This window comes from Artemia franciscana, chromosome 3 (assembly GCF_032884065.1).
Source record: "Artemia franciscana chromosome 3, ASM3288406v1, whole genome shotgun sequence".
Taxonomy (NCBI): Eukaryota; Metazoa; Arthropoda; class Branchiopoda; order Anostraca; family Artemiidae; genus Artemia; species Artemia franciscana.
Window position 1 is genome coordinate 45,533,277 of NC_088865.1, and position 13,857 is coordinate 45,547,133.

Here is a 13,857-nt window from a genome sequence, read left to right on the forward strand (position 1 = left end):
GGGGGAGAACCCCCTCATATACGTAATAAAAATATACAATCATAGAATTTCGTTACGTAAATTAATTCGTAAGTTACGTATATTTATTACTAATAAAAACCTTAGCAAAAAAATGAAAAGTTCTAGTTGTCTTTTTAAGTAGCCTAAAATTGGAGTGCAAATAGGCCTCCTCCCCCACTTTTTTTTTACCAAAATCATCCGATCAAAACTATGAAAAAGCCATTTAGCCAAAAGAATAAAAATAATGTGCAAATTTCGTTTTAATTATTCATGTGCGGTGAGCCAAAATCAAAACACGCATTAATTCAAAAACTTTCAGAAATTAAATGAAAAAAACACGTTTTTTAACTGCAAGTAAGGAGCAAAATTAAAACTTAAAACGAACAGAAATTATTCCGTCTATGAAAGGGGTTGTCCCCTCCTCAACGCCTCTCTCTTTACGCTAAAGTTTTTTAATTTAAAAAAAGTAGAGTTATGAGAACGAGTCAAACTTTAGCGTAAAGAGCAAGGCATTGAGGAGGGAACAACCCCTTTCATAAATGGAATAATTTCTGTTCGTTTTAAGTTTTAATTTTGCTCCTTACTTGCAGTTAAAAAACGTGTTTTTTTTCATTTAATTTTTGCCAGAAGACAAATCACGGATGTTTGTTTGTTTGTTTTTGTTGTTGTTTTTTTCCCAGGGGTGATCGTATCGACTCAGTGGTCCTAGAATGTTGCAAAAAGTTCTATTATAACGGAAATTAAAAGTTTTAGTGCCCTTCTTAAGTGACCAAAATTGGAGGGCACCTAGGCCCCCTCCCACGCTCATTTTTTCCCAAAGTCACCAGATCAAAATTCTGAGATAGCCATTTTATTCACCATAGTCGAAAAATCTAATAACTATGTCTTTTTATAACTATGCCTAATAACTACGACTTACTCCCCCGCAGTCCCGGTGGGAGGGGCTGCAAGTTATAAACTTTGACCTGTGTTTACATATAGTAATGGTTACTGGGAGGTGTTCAGACGCTTATAGGGGGATTTTTTTGGGGGGAGGGGTATTTAGGAGGTTCTTTCCACGGAGGAACTTCTCATGGGGAAGAGACTTTCAATGGAGGGGGCGCAGGATCTTCTAGCATCATTTAAAAAAACAATGAAATGATAAATATGAAAAGTTTTTTCTACTGAAAGTGAGGAGCAGCATTAAAACTTAAAACAAACAGAAATTATTATGCATATGAGGGGGTTACCTCCTCTTGATACCTAGCTCTTTACGCTAAAATATTTTTAGTAATTTCAACTATTTATTCTTCGACCTTTGTGATTCAGGGGTCATTCTTAAGGAATTGGGACAAAATTTAAGCTTTAGTGTAAAGAGCGAGGTATCGACGAGGGGTGAGCCCCCTCATATACGCAATAAAAACATACGAATATAGAAGCTCGCTACGTAAGTTAATTTGTAAGTTACGTATATTTTTTACTTATGAAAACGTTTGTAAAAAATTAAAAGTTATAGTTGCCTTTTTAAGAAATCAAAAATTTAGAGGGCAACTAGGCCTCCTCTCTCGCTCCTTTTTTCTCAAAATCTTCCGATTAAAACTATGAAAAAGCCATTTAGCCAAAAAAATTAATATGCAAATATCGTTTTAATTATTTATGTGCGGAGAGCCAAGATCAAAACATGCATTAATTCAAAAGCATCCAGAAATTAAACAAGATAAAACAAGTTTTTTAATTGAAAGTAAGGAGCGACATTAAAACTTAAAACGAACAGAAATTACTCCGTATATGAAAGGGGTTTTTTTTTCCTCAGCGCCCCGCTCTATACGCTAAAGTTTTTTACTGTTTTAAAATGTGGAGTTAACAGAAGGAGTCAAACTATGTATAACTACTTTTACATAAAGGACATAAAGGAGTTAACAGAAGGAGTCAAACTATGTGTAGTATAACTACTTTTATCTATCCAGTAGATAATTGATAATGTAATATATATTGGTGCATTTATCTATCAGTAAAACTTAAAATTTTCCTATAAGAAAATTGCTAAGGATACACTTTTGAGATGTAAGATTTTTAACTCTAATCTGGGGCATATCCAGGATTTTCTTCTTTTTTTCTCCTTGTGTTTTACGAAAAAGATCTTTAGAAAACACATCACAATTTATTATATTATATAATTTCTTAGTTTTTCTCAGGTCGGACAAAAATTTTGGGGGAAGGGGGATCAAACCCAATACCATCCTCCTAGTTACGGCCTTAAATCAATTGCTAATTTTTTCTTTCAAATATAATTATTTGTTAAATAGAAGCACCATAAGTGTATAAAGAGGGAAAGTCAGACTTAGACCAGTTATTCTAATTTTCAAATTAATCGCACAAAACTAATTTTGCCGTCCAAAGGTTGTTCAATAGAGCCAAATAAATATATTCATTCTATAAATAATTGGAATTAATTACAATATGCTGCATAGAAAGTAGGATTTGTCTATCCTTGTCAGGAGATGCACGTTAATAAGATGATATATAGCTAAACTTGGAAATACTGAACACGGTTCTTCACCAAAACAGAATAGAAAATATACAAATTTTAAAAGCTCATTAGAAATACAGATATGGAACAAGAATATGCCAGGCAGTCCATTTGTTGTTGCTATGACACCACTGCTCGCAGAATATATTAAGGTTTGATTTGACATAATCTATGGTGTATTGAAGCAGTGACGTACGACCCGCTGGGTAGAAATGTTAGAATCAAGTATCAAAATTCGTTATACTTTTCGGCAAAGGTGATTTACCTTATAACTTCAAGGATTTACCTTACAACTACAAAAATTCTATGTTTTAGAAAACAGTAATAAAATAAGCTTGAAAGAGAACATGGCATCTGAAATTGTCAATTTTTATCGTGATCGATCTGTTTTTATTACTGGAGGTACTGGATTTTTTGGAAAGATTTTGATTGAAAAACTACTTCGGAGCTGTCCAGGACTGAAAAATATATATGTTTTGATACGCCCGAAAGCAGGACAAGACCCTAAGAATAGATTACAGGATTTATTGTCAGCAGTAGTAAGTACTTGCTAACCTTTATCGGCTAAGGTGATTCAAAAGGCGATATATTACATACGCATAATATTTGCCCCAGAAGATTGGAATAACTGAACATTTTTTCACTGTAACTAAGGACAAGTTCTCTGTATATATATATATATATATATATATATATATATATATATATATATATATATATATATATATATATATATATATATAAATAACTCTTTTAGCCATTACATCTAAGATACGCTAAAAATAACTCGACACCAAAGGCCCAGTTTCTCAAATATTTCCCAGGTTGAGAAAACAATATAAAATATTAAAGAAATACTTCTATATAGCACGATAGTCAAATAAGGCAAAAAATAACAGACTCTACCGATCGATAACCTCTGCTTAGTTTGAGGCTCTTGACCACACATTCATTTCAGATATTGCCAAACTGTGGCGCATGTCTAGAACATGGTATATTGGATGATTACCTGTGTTGCAGGGCATCCTTACCTACCTGCGCATCAGGGACGTAAGTAAGGGGGGGTTCGTTGACCCATCCTCCTCAAAATGCTAAATTTTAATGAATTTATATGCTCGTTTTTCAAAATTAGCAAATATTTCATTTTTGTTGTCCCCCCCCCTAAAAATATTCTTGTGTACATACCAGTTCTCTATTGATCCTCATTTAGTTTGAGGTAATTAATAGGTACTGTAGTCTACCCATCGCAAATGTATAATACTAAATAAACATTACGGCGAAAGTGAATTAATAGCAGAGGGGTTATTCACTCAACAAAGCAGGATCACTGCTATTGCACATAGCGAGAATAATTAGTAGGTTTTGTGATAAGGTTTGAACCTATACTGTGTTGAATAAAAAAAAAGGTGTTATTTTTAGAGACAAGCTTAAGTTGAAAAGGAGCAGACATCATTCTGTATATAAGGGAGATGGTGTCCACTCCTCATTAACCCTCCATTTTTAGGCTATTATTTGACTTTTTTTGCCAATGCCTTAAGAATGAATGATCAAACGTTTTCCGTGGAGTAGTTTCCCCCGGGTGATTTCACTAGGGTAGAATTTCTTGCGGGGGAAATTTTTCAAATACTTTAAAATTTGAAATACGGTCCATATTAAAACGCGAGAGGGACATTTCCGCAGAGGGAGGGTACTATTCTCCGGGGAGTGGGGCTTATGGAGGGAATTTTTGATGGAGGAATTTTACAGAGGATAATTTTAATTGAATTTACTTTCTTTTGAGATAACAGCAACCCATGACGTTAATTAGAAGGTAGCTAGTTTTTTTTTTTTTTTTTTTTTTTTTTTTTTTTTTTTTTTTTTTTTTTTTTCAGAAAAAAGTCACCTGGCCATAGCAACAAAGAAAATATTAAAAAAAAGTATAAATTTATAAACATCTTATTACAAAGAATAGATTTTTATAAAAACTATCCTACAGTGTCCTGTAATTTTCAGTGTGTCCCGAAATTATACTGATTAGTCTCTCCAGCTGCTTAACAGAATCGTACAAACTTAATGCCTACCTCGCACTGAAAATAGTTTTTGCATTATTAAGAGATCCAAACTCCCTTTTGTGTCCACGTCGCACGTTGAGTCGGAATATATTATTATAAAAGAAGGGATATCGGAGGTTCAATTCCCACCCAACAGCGATAGGAAGGACCTCTCACAAAAAGTTGTAAAATACCTTCCACCCTCTCCCAATGGCTGGTGTGCATTATGTATTATGTATAACCATTAGTAATACTGTATATAGTGTCTACATACTAGTCCTTCAGTTTATGTGGACTGTGTAAGCGTTTGAAATTGAATGTGGCAACGTATGCAATACGCCCACTGAATCCAGAAATGATTTTATTTGTTTTCAATAGTCCCATGTTGATTTGCTATCTCACAATTTTTGCTTGTTCTGGCTAAATCTTCTGCTTTGCGACACTAAATTCCTGAAGTCAGAACTTTGCCTTGGTTAAATCTGAAATTTTTAGCTTAATTATATACCTTGTCATTAATTGTAAACTGACAGCTAATCTTGAAATTTTCACTTGATAGCATTTTGTCCCTTTACGCCAAGACTGAGCCCTTTTCCAATATTCTATTGCCACCACTTTATTTTGATCATTCATGAGAAAACAAAGACAAACAAAGGAATACCCACCATTAAGTTTTTAAGAAAAAACGATAATTTTTGTGTCTTCGCAAAGAGGAGCTTGTAATTGACGTAAATAAGCCCTTAAACATGCATAGTATTATGCTACAATTTTCTTCAAGGATGGGTTTTAGGGTTTTAGGATGTGTTTTATACCTTTCTCTTGTCTAATTTTTCACTTACTCGTTCCTTTTCGTGGATTAAATAAAAAAAACAAGTTTTTTTTTAAATGCAAGTAAGGAGCGGCATTAAAACTTAAAACGAACAGAAATTATTCCGTATATAAAAAGGGTTGACTTCTCCTCAACGCCCCGCTCTTTGCGCTAAAGTTTGACTCTTTTTCACAACTCTACTTCTTAAAACAATAAAAAAAAACTTTAGCCTAAACAGCGAGGCGTTGAGGAGGGGTCAACCCCTTTTAAACAATAAAATTAAACAATAAAAGAAAGCAGAGAGAGCGATAGTAGGCGCAAGGTGTCCAGACATTGATGCATGGTGTGTGAAATGATGGCAACTCCTGATCTAAGCCTCATGAATAATGTAATATTACACATTTCAAATTACTTAGTTAAACTCGGTGTGGCACCAGAACAACATCTAATAAATGTACAATTTTTTCAGCTTGTGTTCACAATGGACAAAAAAGTAGAAATTTTTTTCTAGAAAATCTGTGAATATAAGTGAAAAGAAGGGACGCAAAACGGAATGGTTATGCATAACATGAAACAACAGGGATATCAAATTTTTGTAAATGCAAAAAAAAAAAAAAAAAAAAAAAAAAGCCAGCTAGTCAAAGGAAACGAGTTATAAAGATCAAGTTATGGAAAGTCCAACCCATTTTATACTCCTCGTTTTCACTTACATTTACAGATTCTCGAGAAAAACAAATTTAATTTTCAGTACTTTTTGAAAGATAGTTAATTTTCCATGTTTGTAATTTTTGACTTTCCAGTCTTCTCTAACACGAAAAAATCTTTATTCTTCTGTAAGATTGAGTAAGAAAAGCAGGGTTTTTTTCACTTAAAGCAAGGACGAACATTAAAACTCAAAACAAGTAGAAACTATTCCGTAATGAAGGGTTGCTCCCTTCTAAATACCTTACTTTTTACACTAAAGCTGTTAGTACTTTTAAAAAAGCTTCTTATTGTAATTAAACAGTCCCTGTATTTAAGTTGCGGTTTTTATATAAATTGCGACTAACAGTAAAACCTTAGCGTAAAGAGTTAGGTATTAAGGAGGGGGCAAACCTTCATATACAGAATAATTTCTGTTAGTTTTGAGTTTTAATGTTGGTCCTTACTATTAATAAAAAGAAAAACTTGTTTTGGTATTCAATTTCTGATCGTTTTTTAAAGAATGCATATAAATCTGCCTCACCTTCCATGAAATATAGCCCCTCCCTCTCAAGAGAAATTCCTTGGATATTTTATCCAACATAAAGTAAATTCCCTCCATACAGTTGCATCCCCGCTGAAATTTCCCCCTCTCTGTATTTTTGTGCAGACGATTCAGCCAGAAAATTCACGTGACCATACTTTCATTTGAAAAAGACAATAAACTCTAATCGGTGTCTCGATCACTCCGGAAATGCCCCTTTCGTGGAATTTTCTTGCCGGAAATCAAAACACGTGGAAAACTGCCCCGAATATCTCCTCTGGAACATCTCTACGCGCAGAATTGAGTTCCCTATTGGAATTCCCTATTGAATCCCTCTTATGCATAAATTCCCCCCCCACGAAATATGATTTTATAATTCCCCAAAAAAATATTATACATAAACAACGGGCGGCCTTTATAGCTTGCAGGCCTCTCCCCAAGGACTTTTGGGGGTCATTTTACTCCTAAAATCATGGATTTTTAATATTTCATCTATAATTAATAAAAATTACTATTTCAAAATTTTTATCAGATAACTTTGGGAAAAATGGGCGGGGGAGGGGGGCCAGTTACCTTCCAATATTTTTTGTCACTTAAAAAGAGTGCTAGAACTTTTAATTTTCGTTCAAGTGTACCCTATCACAATCTTCTAGGACCCTTAAATATGATCACCCCTAGGGGAAAAAAACAAAACAAAGATAAGTAAACACGCATACAATCTTTAGTAAAAACAGCAAAATTCCACATTTTTGTATATGGACACGTAAGCTTCTACAGTATGGTTCCCTTGTACAATAGATCTGATGGTTTGATTTGCATTAAGATTCCTTGAATTTTAGGGGGCATTTCCCCCTATTTTGAAAATCTGGCAATTTTTTCAGGCTCGTAACTTTTGATATGTAACACTAAACTTAATGTATCTATATTTGGAATCAGCATAATAAGCTGAGGTATTTCTTGATATCAAAATTCGGTTTTTTAGAGTTTCGGTTACTATTGAACCGAGTCGCTTCTTACTTACAGTTCGTTACCAAGAAACTATTGACAAAAATCTGATAAAACTTTCACACCTGAGCTGCTACGGCCAAAGGCAAGCCTTCCTACCGCTGTACTATCAAGTATTCTATAAGAGTTATTATTAATTGAGGGGAGGGGGTATGTTCCATTATTCCCCCTTCTTCGCAAATGCACACAGATACAATTAGCGATACAATTCTAACTGTTACAATTGTAACAAACTGATGTCATATACCCAATTTATGATGTGGTACTTAATCACTCTTAGTATTAATCAAGAAAGAGAAAATGATACACAAACCTGTTTCAATTTTTGTATTTAAAAAAAATCCAGTTTGGCTTGAACCGCAGGTCGTGGCATAATAACACCCGGGACTTCAGCTGGATTCTACTAATGTCCGAGTCAAACTAGACATATAAGGCATCTTCTGCCGGCTATCTTTGATAGCCATCAACACCATCGTTAGCTGACAGAATTGTTCCTTTTTTTGATCCCATATGTCCTCGTATGATGGATTTATTGAGACGAGTTTGCAAAAAACAATAGCTTTTTAATGAACCATTAAGTTTATCTCTATAATCCTGCAATAGCCTGTTAGTCCTGGCGGAAAAAAGAGAGATGCATCTTCAAACAAAAAAAAGCAATGTTTCCTGTTTTTCAAGATAGGGGCTCAAAACTTCTGGTTTTGGAATCTTGACTATGGAAAATTAACTGGATATCTTGGAATTCGCGTGTACCGTCAATTTGGCCCTTTTCGAGGCCGAATGTTTTGTGGCACAAAACGATAGAAAATGAGACTTTGCTCTGACGCAATCTCTTTTGTTTCTATAAATGGATCTAGATAATGTGATATGGTTAAAGCAAGTCCTGTCCCAATATCGTACGGGCACTGGCTAGGTGCGATCATCCTTAGGAAAAATGAGAAAACGAGAGACACATCAGGGCTTTCAATACAAAAAATCGTAGTTTCCCTGTTTTTCAAAGGCTGAAAACTTTTGGTTTCAGGGTTTTATACTATGGAAATTACGAATGGTTATGTTATGTCCGGGTAATTTGGCTCAGATGGGGCAAAAACTGAAGTTTTGTAGCGAAACATGGATGAAATAAGTACTTTGCTCTAATGCGATCTCTTTTGTTTCTTTAAAAGTGTTCTAGATATTGTGATTTCTATTTAAATGAGCCCTGCTCTTATGTTCTACGACCACTGATTTGATGTGATATCCTCTGATGAAAAAAAAACGGATAAAAGGAGGTACGTCACAGCCCTCCATGCAAAAAAATGTTGTTTGTTTGCGGTCCAAGGTGAGGTTTCGATGGTGGTAATAAAATGGCACACAATTCTTTTCTGTCGTCATTCCTGAGGTCATTTCTGAGATCTGTCATCATTGCTTCGAAACTACTTTATCTAAAATCCTAGAGTTTTTGCTTTATGTTTTTTCCGGTTTGTTAAACCTGTAGTACGAATACTTATAAAGTTAATTTTTTTTATAAAGTTACATAACCTATATAAATATTTTCGTCACCTTTAGATATAAAGTTTTTCTCAACAGACAATTTTTAGACGTGTTTTCAAACTTTTCGTTACTATGGCCTGGAGTTCACTCTTTACTACGTTAAAACTCGTTATAACCATAACGAGTAGAGAGGCTACCATAACCATAACGATGGTTACAGCTATTGCTGCAACCATCGTTATGAAATCAGTTAAGTGAGAGAGTGAGTACGAGAGGGAGGGGCGAAGAGGGGGAATAATATAGAGAGGGAAAATAGTTCGAATATTAATGACGTATGAATAATTTTGTCAAAAAACATGTCAAAGTTTAATCGAAAATTATATGTCCGCTTGAATCTTTCATATACAAAATATAGAATGCATGTAGAGAGGCCACCATAACGATGGTACCATAACCATAACAAGTAGAGAGGCTACCATAACCATAACGATGGTTACAACTATTGCTGCAATCATCGTTATTAAATCACGCTTGGTAGTTGAATATAAACCAGCTAATCAAATTGGGCGTGGGATTTCAATACTGGCACTATCGTGTGCAATTTTGTTTCATTGGCTGGTTCAACTTGTTTGGCTGTGGTTTAAGCCAAATTCCAGTTTTCGTCGAGTCATGTCTATGCTATTGAAAAGTCGGTGACCTAAAGAGGAAGAGGTGGCGATTGGGGTTTGAAATCTCCTTCCTGGACTTTGAATAGGTGTCACTAATTTTTATTTCTGAGCTCACCAACTTTCTAGGATAGTCGCAAAATTCTAGACTAGAGTTTTATCTACATTACCTCTATGAATAAAACTTTCCAAAGCCCGGAAAGGTGATTTCAAATATTCATCCCCACGACTTCCTTCCTATGTTACTAACTCTTCAGTAGTTTGGAAATGTTTATACAAAAAATTAAATTTGGCTCTTCCCTGAGCAGTTGAAAAGGGAGACCCTTTGAAACCCTTTGAAAAGGGAGAGCTTGGTTACCCTTGAATTACTTTCGACCCTTAAAGGGACACTAAAACTTTCAATTTCGATTTGAACTAACTCCCTTCCAAATTTCTACAACTAATCCTCCACACAAAGTGGCTAGAGAATTTTTTGCTGTTTGTCAGGCCCAGTTTCTGGAAGAGAAATATTTCTTATATTTTTCTTCTGCATTGTGGTCCCTTTAGGCCCATTTCTAGATATCCTACCCACTCATATTTTTTTTTACCCAGAAAACGTTCCCTGAAAGTTTCCATCTAATCGCACGCTCAACATCTAACAAGCTCCTCGTTTTTCTTTATCGAACCTATTTGTATTGAATGCTTTTAAGTTTTTTCAACTGAAAATAAGGAGCAATATTGAAACTTAGAACGGATGCTAATTATTAAGAATATGAGGGGGTTCACTCCCTCGTCAATACCTCTCTTTCTGAACTAAAGTTCGATTTTTGTTCCAATTCTTTAAAAGTGACCCCTGGATCACTGAGGCCGTCTAGTTAGAATAAATAACTTTTTTGAAAGTACTAAAAGAAAATTAGTGTAAAGAGGGAGGCATTGACGAAGGAACGAACCCCCTCATATACGTATTAATTTCCGTTTGTTTTAAGTTTTAATGTGGTTCCTTACTTTAAGTTGAAAAAAATATTTTTATTTTTAATTTAATTTCTGATCGTTTTTTTAATAATGCTGAGATCCGGCACCTCTTCATGGAAATGTTTTTTTCCTATTAAAAAAATTCTACCATGAAAAGGTTCTCACGCGCAACCCCCTCCCCCACCCCACCAGAAAAAAACCCTTAAAACATTTTTATACTTCCCAATAGCCAATACTATATGTAAGTAAAGGGTGAAGTTCATAAAATGCCAGCCCTTTCCCTGGGACTATGGGGGATTAAGTCATCTTCAAAGACATATTTATTAGATTTTTCGACTATGCCAAAGAAAATAGTTATCTCAAAATTTTTATCGGATGGCTTTGAGAAAAAAAAGTGTGGTAGGGGGCCTAGTTGCCCTCCAGTTTTCTGGTCACTTAGAAAGGGCACTACAACTTTTTTTGTTCAAATGAGCCCTCTCAAAATATTCTAGGGCCACTGGGTCAATACGATCACCCCTGGGGAATAACCAACAGAATAACAATACAAAACAAACCAATAAACACATGCATCCGTGATCGTTCTTCTGGAAAAAATACGATATTCAACCTTTTCAAACAGTTCGTGGTAACGAACTGTAGTAAGGAGCGATCCGGCTCAATAGTAACCAAAACTCTAAAAAATTGAATTTTGATATCAATAGCTACATCAAAAGAATCGCATTTTAATGCTGATTTTAAATATATAAGTTTCATCAAGTTTAGTCTTAGCCATCAAAAGTTACGAGCCTGAGAAAATTTGCCTTATTTAGGAAAATAGAAGGAAACACCCCCTAAAAGTCGTAGGATTTTAACAAAAATGACACTATCAGATTCAGCGTATCAGAGAACCCTACTGTAGAATTTTCAAGCTCCTATCTACAAAAATGTGGAATTTTGCATTTTTTGCCAGAAGTCAAATCACGGGTGCGTGTTTATTTGTTTGTTTTTTTTTGTTTTTTTTTCCCAGGGGTCATCGCATCGACCAAGTGGTCCTAGAATGTCGCAAGAGGGCTCATTCTAACGGAAATGAAAAGTTCTAGTGCCCTTTTTAAGTGACCAAAAAAATTGGAGGGTATCTAGGCCCCCTCCCACGCACATTGTTTTCCCAAAGTCAACAAATCAAAATTTTGAGATAGCCATTTTGTTTAGCATAGTCGAAAATCATAATAACTATGTTTTTGGGGATGACTTACTCCCCCACAGTCCCTGGGGGAGGGGTTGCAAGTTACAAACTTCAACCAGTGTTTACATATAATAATGGTTATTGGGAAGTGTACAGACGTTTTCAGGGGGATTTTTTTGGTTTTGGGGGTAGGGTTGAGGGAGGGGGCTATGTGGGAGGATCTTTCCTTGGAGAAATATGCCATGGGAGAAAAAAATTCAATGAAAAGGGCGCAGGACGAATCTGGTCACGTTAGAAAAAAACGTCAAATTAAGAGCTTAATATACAATGCTGGGTGTTCGGAGCCTCTCTATTATGGAGTATAAATTGAAAATAACACAACTATAAGATCGATAAAACATATATACCACAACCATAACTCAACTAACGAAAGAACTGCTAAGAGATAACACAACTATAAAGCAAAAACAGGTGAAAACTAACGGGAAAATAAACGAACTAAGAGGTGGAAGGGGCCCAGAGAAAAAATATAATCCTTTTTCAATTTTGAGCCTAACTTCCGCAAAGGAGTAATAATGTCAGAAGCCCGGAAATACCGAATTATTTTCTTTTCAAACAGTTCGTGGTAAGGAACTGTAGTAAGGGGCGACCCGGCTCAATAGTAAACGAAACTCTAAAAAACGGAATTTTGATGCTAAAAGATACATCGAAAGAATCGAATTTTTACGCTGATTCTAAATATATAAGTTTCAATTAATTTAGTCTTTGTCATCAAAAGTTACGAGCCTGAAAATTTTGCCCTATTTTGGAAAAAAGGAGGAAACATCCCCTAAAAGTCATAGAATCTTAACGAAAATCACACTATCGCATTCGGTATATCAGAGAACTCTATAGCAAAAATTTCAAGCTCCTATCTAAAAAATGTGGAATTTTGTATTTTTTGCCAGAAGACAAATCACGGGTGCGTGTTTATTTGTTTGTTTGTTTGTTTTTTTTCCCAGGGGTCATCTTATCGACCAAGTGGTCCTAGAATGTCGCGAGAGGGCTCATTCTAACGGAAATGGAAAGTTCTAGTGCTCTTTTTAAGTGACCAAAAAAATTGGAGGGCAAATAGGCCCCCTCCCATGCTCATTTTTTTCCAAAAGTCAACAGATTAAAATTTTAAGATAGCCATTTTGTTCAGCATAGTCGAAAACCATAATAACTATGTCTTTGGAAATGACTTACTCCCCCACAATCCCTGAGGGAGGAGCTGCAAGTTACAAATTTTGACCAGTGTTTACATATAGTAATGGTTATTGGGAAGTGTACAGACGTTTTCATGGGGATTTTTTGGTTTGGGGGGTGGGGTTGATGGGAGAGGGCTTTGTGGGAGGATCTTTCCTTTGAGGAATATGTCATGGGGGAAGAAAAATTCAATAAAAAGGGCGCAGGATTTTCTAGCATTACTATAAAAAAAAACAATGAAAAAATAAACATGAAAACGCTTTTTCAAACGAAAGTAAGAAATAGCATTGAAATTTAAAACGAACAGAGATTATTACGCATATGAGGGGTTCTAAAAATACTTTAGCATAAAGAGTGAGGTATTTAGGAGGAGATAAATACCTCGCTCTTTATGCTAAAATATTTTTAGTGATTTCAACTATTTATTCTACTGCCTTTTTGATTCAGGGGTCATTCTTAAAGAATTGGGACAAAACTTACGATTTAGTGTAAAGAGCGAGGTATTAACGAGGGTACAAACCCCCTCGTACACATAATAAAAATATTAGAATATAAAAGTTTGTTACGTAAGTTAATTCTTAAGTTACGTATATTTTTTACTAATAAAAACGTTCGTTGAATATTAAAAGTTCTAGTAGCCTTTTTAAGTAACCGAAAAATTGGAGGGCAGCTAGGCCTCCTTCCCCACCCCTTATTTCTCAAAATCGTCTGGTCAAAACTAAGAGAAAGCCATTTAGCCAAAAAAAAAATTACTATACTAATTTCATTTCAATAATTTATGTGCGGAGAGCCAAAATCAAACATGCATTAA

At 34.9% G+C, this 13,857-nt stretch overlaps 1 protein-coding gene across 2 annotated transcripts in view; it reads left to right on the forward strand.

The window, feature by feature from the left end:
- The first annotated feature begins 2,705 nt into the window (after positions 1 to 2,705).
- LOC136025321 (putative fatty acyl-CoA reductase CG5065) overlaps positions 2,706 to 13,857 on the forward strand; it is a 65,869-nt gene continuing 54,717 nt past the window's right edge. For both annotated transcript variants that reach the window (XM_065701229.1, XM_065701230.1), the window contains exon 1: positions 2,706 to 3,048. In XM_065701229.1, the coding sequence (XP_065557301.1) occupies positions 2,857 to 3,048 (192 nt within the window). In that variant the 5' untranslated portion in view covers positions 2,706 to 2,856. The remainder of the gene's footprint in view (positions 3,049 to 13,857) is intronic.